Source organism: Podarcis filfolensis, assembly GCF_964270895.1.
Source record: "Podarcis filfolensis genome assembly, chromosome: 9".
NCBI lineage: Eukaryota > Metazoa > Chordata > Lepidosauria > Squamata > Lacertidae > Podarcis > Podarcis filfolensis.
This window is the reverse complement of record NC_139610.1, coordinates 73,491,423-73,513,445: the sequence shown is the minus strand read 5'-3', so window position 1 is coordinate 73,513,445 and position 22,023 is coordinate 73,491,423. Positions and strand designations below refer to the sequence as shown.

At 46.9% G+C, this 22,023-nt stretch overlaps 1 protein-coding gene across 4 annotated transcripts in view; it reads left to right on the top strand.

Moving 5' to 3' along the window:
- Nucleotides 1-20,440, top strand: part of ALMS1 (ALMS1 centrosome and basal body associated protein) — a 74,710-nt gene extending 54,270 nt beyond the window's left edge. For 3 of the 4 annotated variants that reach the window (XM_083631525.1, XM_083631526.1, XM_083631528.1), the window contains exons 14-19: nt 623-859; nt 4,179-4,417; nt 5,555-5,723; nt 8,385-8,448; nt 13,965-14,064; nt 20,345-20,440. In XM_083631525.1, the coding sequence (XP_083487651.1) occupies nt 623-859; nt 4,179-4,417; nt 5,555-5,723; nt 8,385-8,448; nt 13,965-14,064; nt 20,345-20,389 (854 nt within the window). In that variant the 3' untranslated portion in view covers nt 20,390-20,440. The remainder of the gene's footprint in view (nt 1-622; nt 860-4,178; nt 4,418-5,554; nt 5,724-8,384; nt 8,449-13,964; nt 14,065-20,344) is intronic. The other variant, XM_083631527.1, reaches the window with a different exon arrangement.
- The last annotated feature ends 1,583 nt before the right edge of the window (nt 20,441-22,023 follow it).

Here is a 22,023-nt window from a genome sequence, read left to right as displayed (position 1 = left end):
CCTGTAGCTAGGCTACTATATCTGATGATTTTGCTGTGTGTATGTGTCATTCTTCATTCTGCATAGCTCTTTGCACTGTTCATTGATGCTTGAGCATCCTTCAAAATCTCAAGGAAGGAGATGTTGCTGTCATCCTCTCCGTTTCTGCACGCCCTGGACATTCCAGTTTCTATCCAAAAATACTGTATATTTCTCGTATTTTCAAAGACTCATATTTTTAAAGACTCAGAAACCAAGAGGAAAGTAAAAAAAGAAGTCAGGATTTTGCTTTTCATATCTTGTTTCTGTTTTAATAACTTTGAGCAGGTTTCACATGTGGATCTAATTCCAGAATATATAAAAAAGCAGAGTTAAGATTCAGTCTGTATGCCAGCTGTGGCTTGGCATCCATCCATCCATGTAAGCACGTTTCAGATTCAGCTAATTACTAATAACAAAAATGTGCATATTTGTTAATGTGTCTAGAGCAGACCGTGTCAAGCCTAGCTCATAATCAGTTTGTGGTAAACATAGAAAAATTAATCGTTAAAATACAATTAAAACACCAATAGAATTAAAGCTATATATACATACATAATGTTTAGAACATACCAGTATCAAATCCCTTTCTTTTGAACCCCAGGAGACTTTGAGATTGTGAACAGTGCCACCAAGAAGCACACCCGAGACGTCGGCCTGACTTTCCCCACTCCGACACCCAGCCAGGCGAGGCTACGGGAAGATCCCGAGAGTGGGACGGAGGGCGAATTTGCTCAGCTGGATGGGTTCCTTCTGGAAAGCAAGGGCAAGCAGAGGAGGCAGCATGGCAGGCTTCTTGCAGAGAAAAAACCGAGGAGGAACAAGCCACGGTGGCGGCAAGGTCTCTGACAAGCGTTGCATCTTTTGTGAATGAGGAAGGACTCGCATGGTCCTCCAGACTTTTGCCTGTTGTTGCTGTGGTGCCATAAAAACCAACAGTTAGGTGCATGTAGAGGACAGAGCACACACATCATAACAAATCAAAGGTGGCTATAAAACGCACCATTGTACCCACACACCAGTAGATTGATAGGGAGTTACATGTGCTACTGTTTCTCCTGTAGCCGATTTCCCTGTCCTGCCCCTGTTGATAGGCTTGTTCACGGCTATCCGAGGAATGAATCTTTGGTTCCACTAGGGATGGGGAGTCAGACAATTCTGACAAAGAGCCTCAGGGCAAGACGAAGGCAGGTGAGTCTGCGTCAGCCTGCCTCTAGGATGTGGCCATAAGCAAAAAATAAATAAGAATTCCAGGTTATCTTTCGCAAATACAGTCATACCTTGGGTTGAAGTAGCTTCAGGTTGAGCATTTTCAGGTTGCACTCTGTGGCGACCCGGAAGTAATGTTACTTCCGGGTTTCGCCGCTCGCGCATGCGCAGACACTCAAAACGATGTCACACGCATTCGCGGAAGCGGCGAATCGTGACCGGTGCACGCTCAGACGTGGGTTGCATTCACTTCAGGATGCGAACGGGTCTCGGGAACGGATCCTGTTCGCATCCAGAGGTACCACTGTAAGTAAATACAATATTGGGTGTGTGGGATCCTAGTTCATATGTTTTTTTAAAAAATACATTTTTTATTAATTTTAGCATACAAATTATAAAACATACCCCACATATTATAACAAATACATTATTTTTGGACTTCCATCAGCACCTCCGATGATCTTCCATCTTAATCACTTTTTATGCATTACTTAATTTTATATTGTCTTTACCTCTTTTAACCTGTCATGTCCCCTTCTCCAATTTTACAATATTTCTAACAATACTCCTCACAGAACTTCTTGCAAACCTACAAACGTCGTTTGTTCATCAGAAATACTTTTCATATAGATCATAAATTTACTCCAGTCTTCGGTAAATCTCTGGTCCCGTCAGTTTCGGATCCTTCCTGTTAATTTATCTAATTCTGCATAGTCCATCAACTTCATTCTCCATTCTTCATTCGTCGGCAATTCTTCTTGCTTCCATTTCTGGGCTAATAATATTCTAGCTGCTGTTACTGCATATAAAAAAAGTTTACATTCTTTTCTATTTATATCACTTCCGGGATCCTAGTTCATATGTTCATCTCCAAAACTCTCTTGGTCTCAAAACTACCCCAAAGCAGGTAGATTGCATTGCTTAATCCAGGGGCGAGGAATCTGTGGCCTGCCAGATGATGTTGCGCTGCAATTTGCATAATCCCGGGGAGCGGGGCATTGGAGGGCCCCTGCTTCGCTTAACCCAGGAAGTGCAGCTCAGCTTCAAATTCCAAGAGATTCTGAGGCTCACTTCCCCAGAGGCATCTCTTGGGAGTACCCACCCCAACGCCAGATCTCCTGCTTGGTTTTCTTGTGCAGTCAGGCTGACCCAGATGCTGCTCCTACCACTGTCTTAAACTTGTTTAGCGCAACACAACATCTTAGGCACAGGCCAGGAAGAAAAAAGGGTTCTATATTACACCGCCACAGGCTGCTCTTATTTTGTTTTGTTTATGCAATAATAATTCACACCCCACATCTTTGAAAGGGCTGTCGGCGCTGCAGGCAAAACATGGAAACATCATATCATATTAGAACAACGAAGAATAAAACGGAAAATAATTCAGCAGCAAAACCACTTATTTAATCTACAAAAATAAAATCAGGGAGAGAGTGCAGCCCTAGAAAGTTGGTGTAATTGGTTGCCAAAATACCCCCTGCCAAACCACCTGGGCCGGTGAATTCCACAGCCTGGGTGCTTTCATGGAGGAGACCCAATCCTGTGCCCTTGTCCTCTGCACCTTCAAAGGCAGGACATGCAGCAGGTCCTCACCTGGTGGCTGCAGTACAGAAGAGAGGCCTTCAGACACCCCAAACAATTTAAGGCTTTAAACGTGCTAATAAATTGGGACCAGAAGCAAACAGATTTCGTTTCATCATCTGGAGATCTGGGGATTTTCTGCTATCTGCCTCCTAAAGCTATGAAATAGCAGACCGATTAGAACTATGCAAAGCAAGATGTTTTAAACAAACACTGCATGAGGGGAAAATATTTGTTCCTCAGCTTTGACCGCACGCTGACAGTAAATCCAATACCCTTTGTATTTACTTTTCCGTACCTTGTTGGGTTTTTTTTATTTCTTATTACTTCTGGTTTTAGACAATTCAAATCATAGCCCAGTCCTTGTTTTTGGTGGTATAAAGAAGGGAGGGGAAGATTCTCAGCTGCAAGAGGAAAGAATGACTATATGGTACTTCAAAAACCAGCATGCGCATCAGGAGTCTCTGGTCACTGTGGCTTCTAGGGAGAGAGATGGCAGGGAGGGTCATCACTGTGGGGGCGTACTAGTGGGGTCACTGGGTTTCCTCTGCCAGAGTGTCTGCACAGCGACAACCCCAACCCCCTTTCCCTCCCAGTAAGCTGCCGTGACCCAAGAGCCAGAAGCCCAAGGATTCACCGCTGCTTCTCTCTGCCATCTCCACCTCCCCAAGGATTCTTTCAGCAAAGAAAACAAATGCTGAACCCCAAAGCAAAATAAGATCTGTTGATAATAATCCACAATTAATAATGATTTGCTATACTTTTCCATCTCTTTTTAAATCCCATCAACCAACATTTTTGCAAAGGCCTGGTAAGAGTGCAGAGCATTTAATGTACAGTGGTTACAGACGCTTCGGGTTACAAACTCTGCTAACCAGGAAGTGGTTGCTCCAGGTTAAGAACTTTGCCCCAGGATAATAATGGAAATTGCGCACCAGCGGCAGCAGGAGGCCCCATTCGCAAAAGCATGCCTCAGGTTAAGAACCGTTTCAGGTTCAGAACGGACCCCTGGAACGAATTAAGTTCTTAACCCGAGGCACCACTGTACTAAAATGTTGGCTTCCTCTCCTGGATTGTTTGCTGCTTCCATGCTTCTTCACTCTTTGTTCTGGGCCATTTTATCTTTGCTAAATCCCTAGATTTGGGGAGTGGCATACATTATATATGCAACTGTGATGTGCCTATGTCTGCTCTGAGCATCGTCTTGGACCTTTTACAGTTGCAGAGGACAGCCCAGAGCAAAATGGGGCAACGGCGGAGGCAGCCCCCTGTTTTTGTGCCTTCCTGTCTTTTATAAGTGAACTGCAGCTGGGATGAACCATTTGCACTATGTTCCTTTCTTTAAAGCGTTTTTCTTTCCCCTGCCCCAGGAGTTTCCTGGTTTGTTTCAGCAAAGGATTTGAAACCTGACTTCAAAAAGGGAAGTGGATCCAGCTACGTTTCTGATCCTGGTCCCTCCTGGTTTGAAGCCGACCCGAAGCCCTGGCGAGAGCCCCTCCGGGAGAAAAACTGGCAGGAGGATCACAGCGAGCTGCAGGTGCGTCTGATGGCTCCACCGAGAGACGTTGAGAATAAGCCGCCCCCACCTTTTGTGAAAATGACACTGCAGGTAAAATCCAGGCTCTGCCTCGGACTCCTTGCCTGGCTTTGGCTGTCCTGTTTGCGAGTGCTTTGGTTGTCAAATGAGCTGAGCCACCCATCAGTTTAACAGATGCAGCATGTGTGCCTCTGTGTGTATCTATGTGTCTGTCTCGTCCCCTTCCCTCTTCAAAATATGTAAGGGCTGGGCAGGAATAGAATAGAACAGCCTTTCTCAATCTGTGGCTCCCCAGATGTTGTTGGACTACAACTCCCATCACCCCTAGCTAGCAAGGCCAGAGCTCAGGGACGATGGGAGTTGTAGTCCAACAACATCTGGGGACCCACAGGTTGAGAACCGCTGGAATAGAACCTACTTTGCCTTCCCTTCTACCCTTATTCTAACTCTAAATGCTCCGAGGGCCGGTCTTTTTCTGCCGGATGGGGCCCTTTCTTCTTTAGCATAAACATGACATGCGCCAGCGGGGAAAGGATGGTGCCAGCAACTGCTGGGCAGGTGGGGTTTGCACAGCCCCCATTGGTTCAGATGATGGAATAGGGGAAATGTAAAGCTGTTTGTCTGCATTCGCCAGCTTATCCCTGCCTTCAAATTCCAGTCCAAATCGAACAGTTCTCACGCTTCCTGCGCTTGACATTACGCTCCTGATGGCAAGGGGGTCGTGAGGATGGGGGAAGCGCTCTCATCCTGCTTCCATTGCGCTTTGGCAGATCTGGCAGCTAGCAGGCTCTTGTGAAACCTCCTCCCCAAGACTAATATTGAACCGTGTTAATTTCCCCATGTATCCATTTCATTTACAGTCACCGAGAGGCCTCCCTCATTGCACGGAGACTTTTTTTTGTCCCATGTGCACACTCCAACCAGCTTGTTTAAGCTTAAGTACTTATCCCTTTTACAAAAATGTAGCTGCGCTTATTCCCAGCCTGGTATCTTTCCAATTGGTTGTCCAAGATCAAAGCATTTGTTAACAAGACCCACAGAGAGATCCCTTCGCCTTTTGTAGATGCAATATTCTGTACATTGCGTGAATAATTCTCTTCTTCTGAGGCATGCTTTCAGTGCTTTGTTAATGGGGTTAGCTATTTTTGACATTTCCTCAGCCTTAAGTGGAGCTTCTGAAGCAGCTCTTATTTTTGTTTTCCAACTCAGGAGTCTCTTGCACTGCACCGTCCTGATTTCATCTCCAGCTCCGGGGAGCGCGTGAAGCGCCTTAAGCTAATAATGGAAGAAAGGAAATTGCAGAGCATGCTCCAGGGCGAGAGAGAAGAATTATTTAATGCTCGTGAAGAGAGAAGAAGTTTCCATCTTCCTAACAGAGGTGCCTTCCTTATTACAGACATGGGTTGCATGCCAAAGGACGGGTGTGATGTGTTCTGGGAGAAGCTGGGCAAGGCCTTTGCTGCTGAAGAGGCAAGCCATTGCTGAAGAGGCAAGCAGCTTGTCTCTCTAAGCTCCCTATTGTAAACAAAAATTGCCCTTTTCCCTTATGGGGTATCCAAGAGCCTATATAGAGTCCTTACATAGGTTCCCTATTGGTAGGAGAGAATAACAGAGGCCAACCAGAGAATATTGAGAAGCAAAGCAGCTAGTAAGCCTGATCTTTATTGATCTGTTGCAACAGAGTGCTCCCTTCACATGCAGGAGAGAGGAGGAACCCAGAAAAATGGCGTGCAAGGCCTTATAAAGACTTTTGAAATTCCCACCCTGTAGATCAAGACCACCCCCAGAAACATCATACATACATCACAGAAGGGGTGTAACCTAAGACCACCCCTCAGATACATCATACCTACATCACAGAAAAGGGGGTCTAAAACAGAAATTTGAATGTTGTTTTTCTCCTGTCGTTGTTTATCTCCTGTCTGCCAGTTTACTTGATTGGATTGCCTGGGGAGCCTGGCCAGTCTTTTGTAGTGATAAATACTTAGTTCCTGGACCAGGTCACAGGCTCACACCCTATTCAAACACAGATGTAATGGTTATAAGGGGTTGCTCGTGTGTAAGTTGCCGCCACTCCTGGCTAGGTTGCCTGGTTAAACCTTTTCCTGGCTGGACAGCCCTTCACTTCGTGGCTGTTCAGTCGCTAGCAGTATCCGTCAGTGGGCGTTTCTTGAACTTCTTCCAGCAAAGAAGTTCTTTGACGCCAAGTCTACGCCTACTTTCCCTGCGCGGAAGTCTTCTGCGCAGGGTGGGTGTGGGTAGCGGAGGACCTGTGCTCTCCCCGCTGGTCTCCAGCGAAGAGTCCTGGAGCCCCCTCTCCGATTCCTCCATCCGCCCCCCTTTATCCCTGGTGTTACGCTGATTCCCTTCCCCAGCCGATGATTCCCCTCTCTCCCTGCTGGGCCCTTCTCCGGCATCGCTTGGGAGCCTTGCCTCCACTACTGGCTCCGATGTCAGTTCCCTGACAACAGACATACCCTTAAGACAGGATTTGTGAAGGAAAAGACAATGGGGAGGCTTTTCCATTTTCCTTTGACCTTACAGAGAAAACATTTGGTCAGTTTGGGACAGTTTGAAAATCAAAATGGTTCCAGGTTGGTCTTCCTGTGCTGATCTATGTATGTGCTTGGTTGGTACACTTATGAACATTTAACATATATCTAAGACCTCAAAGTTCCTATCACACTATGCATTCCAGTTGTTGGGAATCACAAGTGCAGAGAGGGCTGTGGCCTTCCCATTGCGTCATCTGGTTCGTCACTGTGATAACAGGATGCTAGACTAGATGGGCTGCTGGCCTCATCCAGCAAGGCTTTTCTTACATCCTTACATTTGGCAGTGGAAACTGCCATAGCAGAAACAGCAAGCAGCCAGTCTCTGTGTGCACCGCTCGCTCCTGTACAGTTATATCACATCTTTGGATCAAGGCTGTCATATATTTCCCTAGCAGTAATGATGGACACATGTCGTGTCTCTCTGTAGGGAACGGCTTGGCGTAAATAGCCAGTTTTATATTCAGAAAAGGCTAATGGGCAGTGTGCTGTAGGCTTGCAGAGCTGCCCTGTTTTAACCCCAAACAACTAAAAATAGATTCAACCTGTGACTGAGTATTGCATGGCCATTTTTCTGCAGAGTGGCTGTTCATAGATGATTGTTGCCATGGATTTTTCTTTCTTTAGCAAAGCACATTCTTGCGGTGGTAAAGGGTGTTAGAAAAGCAGCAAAGCTAGAGCAAGTGCCATTTTTGCTCCATTTGCCCATGGTATGCTAATTTTACTTAGTTGCAAAATTGTGAGAGGTGTCTGTGTGTAGGTGTGTATGTATGTATTTGTATTATAGTAGTAGTTTTTAAAAAACAACAACAAACCACCAAGAGCATTCCACCAGGTCGGAGCCATCACTGAGAAGACCCTGGCCCTGGTGGAGGATAATCTGACTTCCTTAGGGCCCAGGACCTCTAAACTATGATTATTCATGGACCTTAAGGTCCTCTGTGGGGCAGACCAGGAGAGGCGGTCCCATAAATACGAGGGCCCTAAGCTACAAAGGGCTTTAAAGGTCAAAACCAGCACCTTAAGCCTGACCCTCTACGGCTTCTGTGGTCCAAAAAGGGTCAGGAGGGAGGAGCCCCCATCTCCTGGTCAGATTGGCACAATGGTCTTTACATCAGAGGATGAAGCACAAGACCAGGGGTTGGCAACCTGCGTCCCATGGGCCACAAGTGTCCCACAAGCCGCCCCCGAACCGAGCCGCCCACTCAGCGAGTTCCCACGTGCTGCGCTAAATCTGTGCAGACGCAATCCAGCCCACGGAGCGATCTCCACGGGAGTGAACCAGCCCAGGCGAGGTAAACCTTGCTGACCCCTGCACAAGACCTTGTTTCTGAGGACTCATGTCTCTCCCATGGCCCACTCGTAGCATCACCAGATCTTACGAGCTTCTATCTTGGCACAGCATCTTGTAGGATGAGAACATCGGTTGTCTGGCGCATTAACGTTTTGAATTGTGCTGTACTCATCATTTTTCCTGCTTTGTTTAGACTACAGGGCTATGCAGAAGAGAAGAGCAATTTCCAAGAATGAAATGGTTCAGAGATCAAAACGGTAAGGCTGCTTTGGATTGGAGGACAACCCTGTTATATTTTTGCATATGGAAAAATATGGATAAACCTCATATATTTATTTTCTAACGCAAATTAGAAAATGAACAAGGCACAAGATTGGCCGTAGACATTGGGGCCTGAAAATCCAATGCACATAATTTCTCTACCCCTAATTTACGTGGGGCACAACCCAGCAGAAATGTCATTCCCTGGAGGTGAAAGTGGCTGGCCTGGAGAAGTTAAAAGAGGCAGAGAGGTTGATGGATGGGGCCTTTGGGTTCATGAGAGCTACATCCCACTCCCAGGATGACAGCTCCCTCGCTGTGATGGAAAAGGAGGGTCTTGGAGAAGTGGGTAAGCAGTATAGTAGACAAATTTTCTGATTGATACCAAAGGACAAGGGACGTGGGTGGCGCTGTGGGTTAAACCACAGAGCCTAGGACTTGCTGATCAGAAGTTCGGCGGTTCGAATCCCCGCGACGGGGTGAGCTCCCGTTGCTCGGTCCCTGCTCCTGCCAACCTAGCAGTTCGAAAGCACATCAAAGTGCAAGTAGATAAATAGGTACTTCTCCGGCGGGAAGGTAAACGGCGTTTCCATGCGCTGCTCTGGTTTCACCAGAACCGGCTTAGTCATGCTGGCCACATGACCCAGAAGCTGTATGCGGGCTCCCTCGGCCAGTAAAGCGAGATGAGCACCGCAACCCCAGAGTCGGCCACGACTGGACCTAATGGTCAGGGGTCCCTTTACCTTACCAAAGGACAGTTAATAATAATAGAATCTGAGTGCATCCAGTGAAGCTGATTGTTGGAAGATTCACGACAGACGAAAGGAGGGAATCATTCACACAGCACATTGTTAAAGTGCAGAACTCCCTCTCTCAAGAATTACTGATGGCCACCAACTTGGATGGATTAGACAAATTCATGGACAATAAGACTGACAATGGCTGCTAGCCACCATGGCCACGGTTTAGCACAGGCAAAGGGAAACTTGGCCCTCCAGATGTTTTGAGACTACAGTTCCCATTATCTCTGACCGCTGGTCCTGTTAGCTAGGGATCATGGGAGTTGTAGTCCCAAAACATCCGGAGGGCCGAGTTTCCCTTTGCCTGGTTTAGCTCCACTCTTGGAGGCAGGGTGCTTTTGAATACCAGTTGCATGTGGGGAGAGTGCTGCTGTGCTGGGGTCCTGTTTGTGGGCTTTCCAAAGGCATCTGTTTGCCCACTGGCCTAGATGGGCCTTTGGCTTAGTCAATTAGAGCTGCTCACAGGCTATCTTGAAATGAACAGGAGATGTGTGAAACACCTTTCTGCTGGATTGTGCACCATGGGTAAGACTAGTGATGTTAAATTCTCGAGAATAATCTTTTGGAGAATATTCTCGATTAATGAGAATATTAGCGAATTTTCATTTAAATTAGGAGAATGTTCATTTTAATGCATTGAAAATGATATAATTAGTTAATATACATGTTTATTCATGGGTAGACTTGTTCAGATGACAACCAAAAACTGTACAAATACTTTTATTCAGTGGGGCAATGCAGCGAATTCACATTCTTTGATTTTTTGCACCAAACTTGAACTTGAAAATTCACCGTGAATGACTCAGGTTAATCACTAAGCCTGCCACTAACCCGTATATTTACCATCAACTTTGAATTCTAATTATGTTGTGTATGTATGAAATGTAGCTTTTAAAGTAAAAGGAATACTGTATATAAAAAAAACCTCAGGTCTGCTACATGAGTACGTTCTTTTAATAAGCATATCTATACAGTACAGTATTTTCAGTCCAACACTAATAAAATCAATATAAAGTTTAAAATAAGTTTAAAATCAGTAATGACAAGTTTCATAACATCAGAAATGCAAATTACTATCTGCTTAGACAAGTAAGGCAACACACAACATATTTAAATTATAACTGATAAATTGTCACAAGAAAGAAATTTATTTAAAAAATAGGCTTTAAGTAACAAGTCTCAAATGTTTATAAATTTATATTGACTCCTCAAACATTATTCATTTCTTACCCTGGCAATATCGCAGCTTGACTTATTTACTAGATTTTTAAAAATGTGCGTTGTAAAACTGGTTCTTACATTAGAATTTACAGTTTGTGGAGAATATTCTCTGGAGAATTTTCCAGCAGAGAATATTCTCATTCTCAAGAATATTTTCTGGAGAATATTCTCACCTCATCACTAGGTAAGACCTATCTCTTACCGTATTTTTCCCTCTATAACACGCAGATTTTTTCTCCTAAAAAGGAAGGGGAAATGTCTGTGCGTGTTATTGAGCGAATGTGTGGTCCCTGGAGCCAAATGGCAAAAAAAATCAGGCAAAAATCAAATCGCGCGTCTCGGAGAAGGGAAACCTGAAAAGAGGAAGTGGCTGCTTTCCTGCATTCTGCCTCAGGGTCTTACTGCCCACCCTCCTCTGTTTCCTTGCTGTGTTTGCTCAAACGGAACAAAGAGCAGGGAAAGCCCCTCCCCTCCAGGCAAGCAGAGGGGAAAGCAGAGTGTCGTCTCTGTGCTCCGGTGCTGCTGAAAACATGCAGGAGGGAGAGAGAGAGAGAGAGAGAGAGAGAGAGGGAGCTGGCTGGCTTGGGTGGGTAGGTGAGGGAAAACTTTTGCCTTCCTTTCCTCCCTCCCGTTATACCCCTCTCCTGCATTCTTAGCCAGCTGCTTCTCTGCACACCCCTCTCGTGCTCCTTGTCCATTCTGTATTTTTCCTTCCTTCCCCACTTAAAATGTGGTTAAAAAGCATGGATCCACATGGATCCTCAGGATCTTTGCATTGGGTCACCCCAAATTCACCATCAGATCACATAGCATGTCCATGGCTACAGCCTGCCCCCCAAAAATCACACACGCACTGTTGCCTGGGGCTGCAATGGTGCAAAAATGTGGTTAAAAAGCATGGATCCACATGGATCCTCAGGATCTTTGCATTGGGTCACCCCAAATCCACCATCAGATCACATAGCATGTCCATGGCTACAGCCTGCCCCCCCCCCAAATCACGCACCCACTGTTGCCTGGGGCTGCAATGGTGCAAAAACGTGGTTACAAAACATGGACCCTCAGGATCTTTGCATTGGGTCACCCCAAATTCACCATCAGAGCACATAGCATGTCCATGGCTACAGCCTGCCCCCCCCCCAAAATCACACACCCACTGTTGCCTGGGGCTGCAATGGTGCAAAAACGTGGTTACAAAGCATGGATCCACAGGGATTCTCAGGATTTTTGCATTGGGTCACCCCAAATTCACCATCAGATCACATGTCTGTGGCCACAGCATGAAGCACAAAAATGATACATCCACTGTTTCATTCAGAATGTTTTTTCCCTTGTTTTCCTCCTCTAAAAACGATGTGCGTGTTATGGTCAGGTGCGTGTTATCGAGCGAAAAATACGGTAATCTTTAATGGCACCCTAAATTATCTCCCTGGGGCACACATCTTGCCTTGTTCTTCAGTTAGGCCAGCTCTGGATATCTCTCCTGTGGGAACAAGAGTTACAGGAACAGAAATCTTTCTAGCTTTGGCTATACATACATTTTTAGCCAGGGTATTTTAATGCCTAAAGAATAGGGATTTGTTTATGGTATGTTGTAAAGCCTGATCTTCTGTTCCGCAGTAAACTGGCTTTGACTTCGTTTGTTTATTAATGGCAGTTTTCCAAATATGTATTATGTGCATAGGAGGGAGGGATCAGACAGATGATTGGGTTATTGGATTGTGGGGACAGATGAAGTGGTGAGAACGCAATCACCGAGGGACACATCCTGTCTTTATTCCAAATGAGCTGTTTGTTTTACTCTTCTCTGCAATATTTATCAGATCCCCCCCAGGGAATGTTAAAGCAGATAACTCTTCTTTCTTTCTAACAAGCTCATTCCTTTAACTGCTAAAGGGGATTTGATAGATACTTCATTTTTGGAGCTGGGAATCGGGGGGTGTATTTTAAGGAAATGCGCTGGGAGTGATTCACAGCCGTTCTCCTGCGTAAGCATAATTACTCTTTATTCTGCTTTTGCAACCGTTCAACCATCATTTTGCTTTTCCTGCAATCTTTACCACGTTCCTTGCCGTCACTCCTTTCTCTTGGGCAGGGGGCCTTGGGAGATGTTGGAGCTTGAAGCACAGCTCGCTGTGCACATCTGTCCCGTGCGATGAACCACCAGGGCTCTCTCTGACTTAGAGCATCTTCTCACTAGGACAAACTATAAAAGCTTTCTGGGAAAGGCTGGGAATTTGTCTGGGCAACACTAAACCTTTCCTAGCTTTGACTCCTTGGCTTGTCCTCCCAGGTCTGCCCTCCACCTTGACTGCTGACTCCTGGCTCCTACTGGACAGCTGCTAACAGCTCTGCTCTAACAGCTGGGATCCTGGCTGTTGCTAGAGACCTGTGAAGCAACCTTAGCTGTCAGCTGTCTCTATGGGGCCCTGTTAGGATATAGTTCCGTTCCACCTTAAAAGGAACAGGCATGCCTGTTGTGTGTCACATGCCTGTTTACTTCCAGCACAAGTCTGCTGGGAACTTCCGTTTGTATATTGCTTTTGCCTATACTGCTGTTTTGCTGGACACAAAGGGAAGCAAACATGTTTTTTCTTTGTTCCTGAACACTGCTGAATAAACGCCTGTAAATATTGCTTACACATGTCTGTCTGCCATGACCGTTGTGAAGATTTATTCACTCTGCTGATAAGAGTGTGCTCAGCTTCTGAACGTATCAGAGGCTCGAGTCGCTGATTGATGCTGTTCCGGGAACCGGCATTCACTCAGCTGCCGGCCGGTGGCTGGAGCCAGCTGGGGGCCTGCCAAATGCCCTGTCTCCCCGGACGCATCCCAACAGGTCCATGGGCTTTGGAACCTTGCCCATCCTGATTAAAAACCAACACTCTTTGAAATATTCAGCTTTTGTGGGTGGAGGATGGCAGTTCAGGTCCAGTCCCTGGCTAGAAATCCTGTAAATCCCAGGTTTCAGTCCTGTTACAGCCCTGATTTCTGGTGGTTACTTTACAGTAAATGAGCCAAATAAGGAATTCTGTAAAATGGTCTGGGGCCATTTCTTAGAGCAGGACAACCCTTGCCACTCTTCTTTGTCATACGCTTAGTGTCTTGTTTCTGTGAGGCTACCAAGCCCGGTCAGTTGGAAAACCACAACTGAGAGAGGTCAGTTGTTGCAGTTTGAGCCCACAGCAGATCCTGAATCTGGGATTTATCAGAAAAGCTTTCAGCCTGGTGCTGGCCAAAGGGAGTAACTGAAAGAAGAGCAGTCAGGCTCAAAAGAGTCTTTTAATCAGTTTTAGGCTTCAGCAGGTCACCTGAGATCCAGCAGGTCAGGTCTGTGTTTCGGCCTGGAGTACCAAAGAGATCACCTTGGCTCTTTTAAGCTCCCTCTTTCTTCTCCATATAACCCTGCACTCACTCGGCAGTGCAATGGCTGATTCATTTGGGAGGGATTTCTTTAGAGTAATCCCTTCATTTTATTTCTGCTCTCTTAGCATCTATGAGCAGCTGCCGGAGGTGCGAAAAAGACGGGAAGAAGAAAAGAGAAAATCCGACTATTCTACAAATCGTTTGAAGGCTCAGCTTTATAAAATGGTAGGTGCTTTGATTTGGTTTAATACTTGTACTGCTTTTCCAACAGCTAATGTCAAGCTCAAAGCAGCACGCGTTAATCACAGTAGAGTTAAAACAACAGTCAATCACAGCAGCATATAAATAAAGCAAACAACAGCTGCAAGACAATTAATACAATTCCGTAAAGTCATAGTAACTCATTGTACTGCTGAGATACTTTCTCCCAGCCCCCCCCCCTTGTTTCCACAACAGCCCAGTCTTCTCTGAGTGTCCTTTAGAGAGCGAGAGAGTTGAGGAAGTTCATTGCATTGGGATAAACAGAATTTCCCCAGTGATCAGATGGTCACAATGAAATGTTTCCTGCAGTTTCCATCTAAAGAACTTGAATTGCTGCCCAGATTAGCTACATGCATCAAATATAACAACCTTCCCCCTGCCCCAGTCCCTAAAACCTGTAGAGACGCCAAAAGCAGCCACAGCCAATTTGTTGGAAGGAAGATCCAGGCAGCTGGATCGAGGCGGGTCGGGGCTGCTGATTCTGCTAGACCTGTCAGCAGCCTTCGACATGGTCGATCACGAACTCCTGGACCACCGCCTTGCCGACGTGGGGATCCAGGGCATAGTCCTTCAATGGCTGCGCTCGTTTCTCTCTGGTCGGGGACAGAGGGTGGTGCTTGGGGGGGGGGAATTGTCATCGCGCCACTCCTTGGTGTGTGGAGTGCCTCAGGGTGCGATTCTCTCCCCGATGCTTTTTAACATCTTTATGCGCCCCCTCGCCCAGCTTGTCCGGAGTTTTGGGCTGGGTTGCCATCAGTATGCCGATGACACCCAACTCTATCTGTTGATGGATGGCCATCCTGACTCGGCCCCAGACACACTGACCAGATGTCTGGAAGCTGTGGCTGGATGGTTACGTGGGAGCCGGTTGAAGTTAAATCCTTCGAAGACAGAGGTCCTCTGGCTGGGACGGGGCGATATGGGATTGAGGGGGCAACTCCCATCTCTTGCGGGGGTGCAATTAGTGCCAGCATCGTCTGTTAAGAGTTTGGGTGTAATCTTCGATACCTCCCTCTCTATGGAGGCGCAGATTACAGCTATAACAAAGGCGGCATTTTTTCATCTCCGCCAAGCTAAGCAATTGGCTCCTTATCTCTCTCGCCCTGACCTAGCCACTGTGATCCATGCGACGGTCACCTCCAGACTGGATTATTGTAACTCACTCTACGTGGGGCTGCCCTTGAGACTGACCCAGAAACTCCAGCGGGTGCAGAATGCCGCGGCGAGACTCCTTATGGGGTCTTCGCTGCAAGATCATATTCAGCCGGTACTATACCAGCTGCACTGGCTCCCGGTGGAGTACAGGATCAGGTTTAAGGTGCTGGTTTTAATTTTTAAAGCCCTATACGGCCTAGGACCCTCGTACCTACAGGACCGCCTCTCCTGGTATGTCCCACAGAGAAATTTACAGTCTGCAAATAAAAACATCCTGAAGATCCCAGGCCACAGAGAGGTTAGGCTGGCCTCAACTAGAGCCAGGGCTTTCTCAGCCGCGGCTCCAATCTGATGGAACGCTCTGTCACAAGAGACTAGGCCCCTGCGGGACCTGACATCTTTCCGCAGGGCCTGCAAGACAGAGCTGTTCCACCAGGCCTTTGGTCAGGGCGCAGCCTGACCCCCTCTGGCAATCTGCACAGAATTTTGCTTAATGGTTGCCATCAATTTGATTTTAATTAATTTTATAATGAAATGTTTTTAGAACGTTGGATTATTTTGATTGTTGTTAGCCTCCCTGAGCCCAGCTTCGGCTGGGGAGGGCGGGATATAAATAAAATTTATTATTATTATTATTATTAAGAGTGCTCTTGTTCTGGGGGCCACTGTGAGATCCAGATGGGCCGCAGGCTCTTCTTATGCTCAGACTTCACCTGATTCAGTATTTCAGTGGGGAAATGGGAGTTTTGGCAGACAAGAGGCTCTCTTGCAATGCCCTGATTTATCCCCGGCGACCACACTTTTCAACCCTCCATATACCGCCCGGGTCAACAAAACAAGCACTCATTTAAAAGGTGATGTTGCCTAGGAGGGGCAGAGCGAGGGAAACTGCCCAGGTATGCTGCTGCCATGCGCCAATGCAACCAGGAATGCCTGGCTTCTGCACATGAACATGTGCAGTTGCTTCCTCCTGAGCTGAACCGGTTGTCATTGCCATCTACGTAAAGGGACGCGGGTGGTGCTGTGGTCTAAACCACTGAGCCTCTTGGGCTTGCTGATCAGAAGGTTGGGGGTTCAAATCCCTGCGATGGGGTGAGCTCCCATTGCTCGGTCCCTGCTCCTGCCAACCTAGCAGTTCGAAAGCACACCAGTGCAAGTAGATAAATAGGTACCGCTCCAGCGGGAAGGTAAACGGCGTTTCCGTGCGCTCTGGTTTCTGTCATGGTGTTCCGTTGCGCCAGAAGCGGTTTAGTCCTGCTGGCCACATGACCCGGAAAGCTGTCTGTGGACAAATGCCGGCTCCCTCGGCCTGAAAGCAAGATGAGCACCCCAACCTCATAGTCACCTTTCACTGGACTTAACCGTCCAGGGGTCCTTTGCCAGTGCCATTTGCTCTGACCGACAGCAGCTCTCTTTAAGATCCCCAGCTGAAGCCTTTTCTGACTCTCCTACCTAAAACCCTTGGAGCGATTCTGGGATTGAACCTGGTTCTTATAACATGTGCTCTACCACTGAACGACATCTTTGCCTTTAAACATTTGAAGCTGCAGTACAAGGAATGTGGAGATTGGTCCACGTAGTCCACTCTTCTCTGGCAAGTGGTGGCTCTGCTAAGGGTTTGGGGGCAGAGGTTCTCCCCCCCCCCCAGTCCTACTACCTTTTAACTGAAGTCATCAGAGATTGAACTGGAGATCTTCATCATGCTAATCCTGCAGCCTTTCCAGGCTTTAAATAGAAAATTATTATTATTATTATTATTATTATTATTATTATTATTATTATTATTAGACCAGGCTCGGGGCGGCTAACACCAAATATAAACACAATTAATTGAAATACAGCTTAAATAACAAGATTAAAATGCAAGGCTAACTATCCAGACTGGTCCTACATGGGCCAGAAAAAAGCCAGGGAAGTTAGAATATTTATTTTAAAAATAAAAAAGGAGGGGCAGGGTTGGGATCTCTTATATCAGGGGGTGTCAAGCTAGTGGATCCCCCAGTTGTCATTAGATTACAGCTTCCTTCGTCCCTGTCCGTTGGCCATGCTGGCTGCTGGGCCAATGGGAATTGGAGCACAACAACATCCAGAGAACCCCCCCACAGAAACCTGCCCTATAGGTTTGCATTGACGGCATTTGATACCCCATTTTCTCCACCCAAGTAGATTCCTAAAGTAGCTCAGAGGGCAAGAAGCCATAACGGATCTTGTAGGGACAAGGTTCCTGGAGGAAGCTTTTCTCACGGCCCGGGATTTAATGATCCATTCAGCAAAGCGGCTGCATATTAACTGTTCTGGTACATAAAATGCAATTTGCAACGCAGAAAAGGTCCATAAATGCTTGTCGTAAGCATCACGGTAGCTGGCAATCCCTCACTTTTATGAAATCACGTTATGGGCTCCCATAAATGCAAATTTTGCACTGCGATTTAATACAAACAAAATAAAAACGGCATTGTTGACCTTCTTGCCTCTGCTGCTGGCACAGGGAGTGGACTGGGAAGAATGTCAAAGCAGAACTGATTGAACTTTCCTTGCTGTTTGCTTGTGTGTGTGTGTGTGTGTGTGTTTGGTTTTGGGAGGGAGAATTGAGGTCGTTATGTAAGAGTGCTGTGAATATTTAATTACTAATTAATTTATAAATTTCGGTGCAGCCCTTTGTCCAGTGATCACAAGGCAGTTTACAATATAATCACAGGGCGGTTTGCAAATAACATTAGGGAAAGCCCATGGGCTTCTTCCCATTGCATGTGAAGTCCTCCCACAAGCCAGAAGCCCAGTGAACACAACAGAGTACAGGTGAAGCTCCAAATCAAGTCATTACTAAATCCTGACCAGGTGTGCACCCTGGACTAAAATATTCTATATCCAGTGGAGTTACACCCACCAGAACAATGCTGTGAATTTTGTAAATAAAAAAAGACCAGACCAGCCTTTATCAACAGACTCCCCTCCCAAAGCCTGTATTTTAACATGCGTTTAAATTCAAGTGTCATCAGAACGTCTCGTTAAGAACCGACATTTGCAAGGAATCAGTCTTTTAATGTGACTCCCTGCATGTTAACATCAAGCAGGTGTTTTTGCAGCACTATTTTTTTTTGACACCACCAAAAAAAGATTCTGTTTCAGCAAGCCATGGTAAACCACCAAAGTTGGAAAAACAAGGAGAAAAATATAGTTGTGAATTTGACTTTTCGCCACAGGGTGGCACTGCAGTAAACATAATGAAATGGCCACAGATGCAAAGCCTGTGCCTCTCACCATGGCATTGAGGGCCAGCAATTCATAGCTTTTTAAAAAACCAAATTATTCTAGGGCAGCACAAGCCAAAACGACTCTTTGGACCCTGGCCTTTTTTGTTTACTGTGTTTTAACTGCTTTGATAATTTCTCCAAAAGCTGGCTGTCCATGCTGCCGGAGGTGGTATGCTTCTGAATACAATTTGTTGGGAATTGTGCTGGTCCCGTGGGTTACCCGAGAGGCGAGGTCCAAGTCTGGTCCGCGGTCAAAGGTGCAACGGGGAGGCAGTCCGTAGTAGCTGAAGCTGGGTGCAGGGCAGGGAGTCTGGTGAAGTCAGGAACAGGCTTGCAAGCAGGGAGCCAGGCCAGGTCAGGAGCTTTGGCACGAAAGCAGGACAGGGTTCAGGCAGGAACTAGCCACCAACAATGTTCCTCCTGCAACTTGGGACTGGGGCTAGCCAGCTTTTATCTGCCCCGAGGCATAGGGCGACCCCGATCCTCAGGTGACTCGCCTCTTCTGGCCTGGAGGCGAGCACTCCTCCTGCAGGAACTTAGTTCCCTCTGCCTCTCTGCCCTGAGCCTCTGCAGCTCAGGAGAGGCTGGAGGGTGACCGGACCCAGAGGCAACCTCAGCTTCCCCTGACGGGGCTGAGAGTGGAGCACCTGCAGGCAATGGGTCCTCCATCACCTCAGGAGCCAGAGCAGACTCAGCTGGTGCCTGCACCTGAGGATCCAGCACAGGTGAGGACCCTTCAGGCTCATGCCCCAGCCCCAGCTCAGCTGGTTCTGGAGGCGAGGACTCCTGTGCAGGCTGGGATCCCTCAGGTTCAGCATCCGAGTCCAAATCTCAGGCCATCACAGGAATCACAATTGGGAGAGTGTTGTTGCTTTCAGGTCCTGCTTGCAGGCCTTCCCATAGACATCTGGTTAGCCACTGTGAGAGCAGGATGCTGGGCTAGAAGGACTTTTGGACTGAACCAGAAGCCAGGCTCTTGTCACCACGTCTACCAGCTCCACCTGGTACGCAGGCTGAGACCCTACCTGCCCACGGACTGTCTCACCAGGGTGGTGCATGCTCTAGTTATCTCCTGCTTGGACTACTGCAATGCGCTCTACGTGGGGCTACCTTTGAAGGTGACCTGGAAACTACAACTAATCCAGAATGCGGCAGCTAGACTGGTGACTGGGAGTGGCTGCTGGGACCACATAACATCGGCCTTGAAAGACCTACACTGGCTCCCAGTACATTTCCGAGCACAATTCAAAGTGTTGGTGCTGACCTTTAAAGCCCTAAACGGCCTCTCCCCAGTATACCTGAAGGAGCGACTCCACCCCCATCGTTCTGCCTGGACGCTGAGGTCCAGCGCTGAGGGCCTTCTGGCGGTTCCCTCACTGCAAGAAGCAAAGCTACAGGGGACCAGGCAGAGGGCCTTTTCGGTCGTGGCGCCCACCCCATGGAACGCCCTCCCGCCAGATGTCAAAGCGATAAACAACTACCTGACATTCAGAAGACATCTTAAGGCAGCCCTGTTCAGGGAAGTTTTTAATGTGTGACATCTTAGTGTATTTTTGGTCTCCGTGGAAGCCGCCCAGAGTGGCTGGGGAAACCCAGCCAGATGGGCGGGGTACAAATACTAAATCATTATTATTATTATTATAATTTCCTGTGCTACACCTTTTCTCGGCACTCTCCCGTCCTCTCAAGGCTTCCGTTTCCACGGCACAGGATGGATGGGCGGGCAGTGGATGGATGCTTTGTGACAGTAGGAGGTTTGCCCTCCTGGCATGGGTATCATTATGGCACCGCAGTGATGACAAGGCTAACAGATTTCTCGTTTTCTTTCTCTGCAGAAAGTCACCAACCATATTTTGGGAAGAAAAGTACCTTGGGAGTGATGTCGAAAACAAGCAAGCAACCTTTTATTTCAATAAAACCTATCACACCTACTGAATATTTCACCACCTTCCCTGTTTGAGATGAAAAGTGTGTGAATAGATTACTCGGGTGGTTTTTCCAATTATGCAAAAGAGGTTTCATTAATGTTAATTAGTATTTTGAGGTGTCCTTCCTAGCATAATCTGACTGCTTCTACATATTTTGAATCTCACGAGGATTAAAAACAGGTTTCCGATAAATAATTGACTTTTAGTAGTGTGCATTTACTCTCCGAGATCATAGCAGCTTAGAATTAATTTATCAGAACAATGCAATCAGTGGGTTTTGTTTGTTTGTATATGTGTGTGTGTGGTTGTTTGTTAATTTATTTGATACTTGAATTTTGGGGTGTTTTGTACTTTTTTATAGTTGAGTTGCCCCCCTGTATCTTTGTTTTTCTACTACTGAAAAAATTAAATATCTGAAGACTCTTCCAGTACTTCTACTTCTCGTTTTCTTTTGGCGTTGTTCCATGTGAGGGTATACAGGGTGTTAGGAGAGGGGTAGTACTTCTGGCGGGGAACCTGTCGTGCTCCTTCTGGGGTAGTTTGTTGACCTTTGGTCCCCACTCTGCACTCAGCTCTCACCTGTGGCTCCTAGAAACTGCCAGCATGCGGCAGCAGCCACACCTAGGGAACGGCTTCGACTGGCCGGCTGAAGCAGGTGATGGGAGCTGATGGGCCTCAAACCCTCTGTGAGTCAGGGGCTTCCCCTGTATGAAGACAGGCTTCTGTAGTTTGAGCAGACGAGACCGATAGTGGGTCCAGTGGTTAAGAAGGGAGTTTCTGCCCATGTTGTAGAGGGAAGCAGGGGGCAGGTGAGGCTTGTCAGCCTGGGAAGGGAGCCCATCTAGGGGAAGGAAGATTCTGAACCTAAACCTCCGCCGCCTTGCGGGTTATCTTTGGAAGGAGAAAAGATTAAGGGTTAAGCCCGACATGATGAGAGGCAGGACTGAGATTTGGATATGCTTCGAGGTTCAGACTGTGGGAAGCCATAAAATCAAAATTACAATTCGGAAGACAATTTGATCTTTTTTTTAATTTACCGGTATTTTAATTTTTTTTGGATTATGATTTGATATGTTAATTGGATGTTTTTTATTGGAAAATTAATAAACACTCTAACAAAAAAAAGGAGCTAAGCCCTGCATAAGCGGGGTCCCTAAGACGGTTGGATGGCGCCTGGTACACCTTCTTCTGGCAACTCCTACCGCCAGGCTGGTGCCAGGCGTCTTGCTCTGCTTTCCTGCGGACCCCATCAGCGAGGCTGAGAGAGAGGTCTTGTCAGCTGGGCAGCCCAGGACCTCCAGGCTTGCACCTCAGGGAGGTCACTTTGGTGCTGCTAAACACAGCAGTTTGACTTCACCCCCGAAGGCACACTCCATTGTCTCTTGATGCAGGTGGATGCCAACATGTGGGAGGCAGGGGAAAGAGATTTCTGGTTTCCAGGGTTTCTGCAGCTAGGCTTAGTGCTTCCTTAAAGTCATTCTCATTCATCTTTACCCTGGCTTTTGGTACTTGAGATACCTATTTTCAGGAATCACCTTATTTCTGTGATTGTGTTTTAAACTGTGATAAGGATACAGTGGTACCCC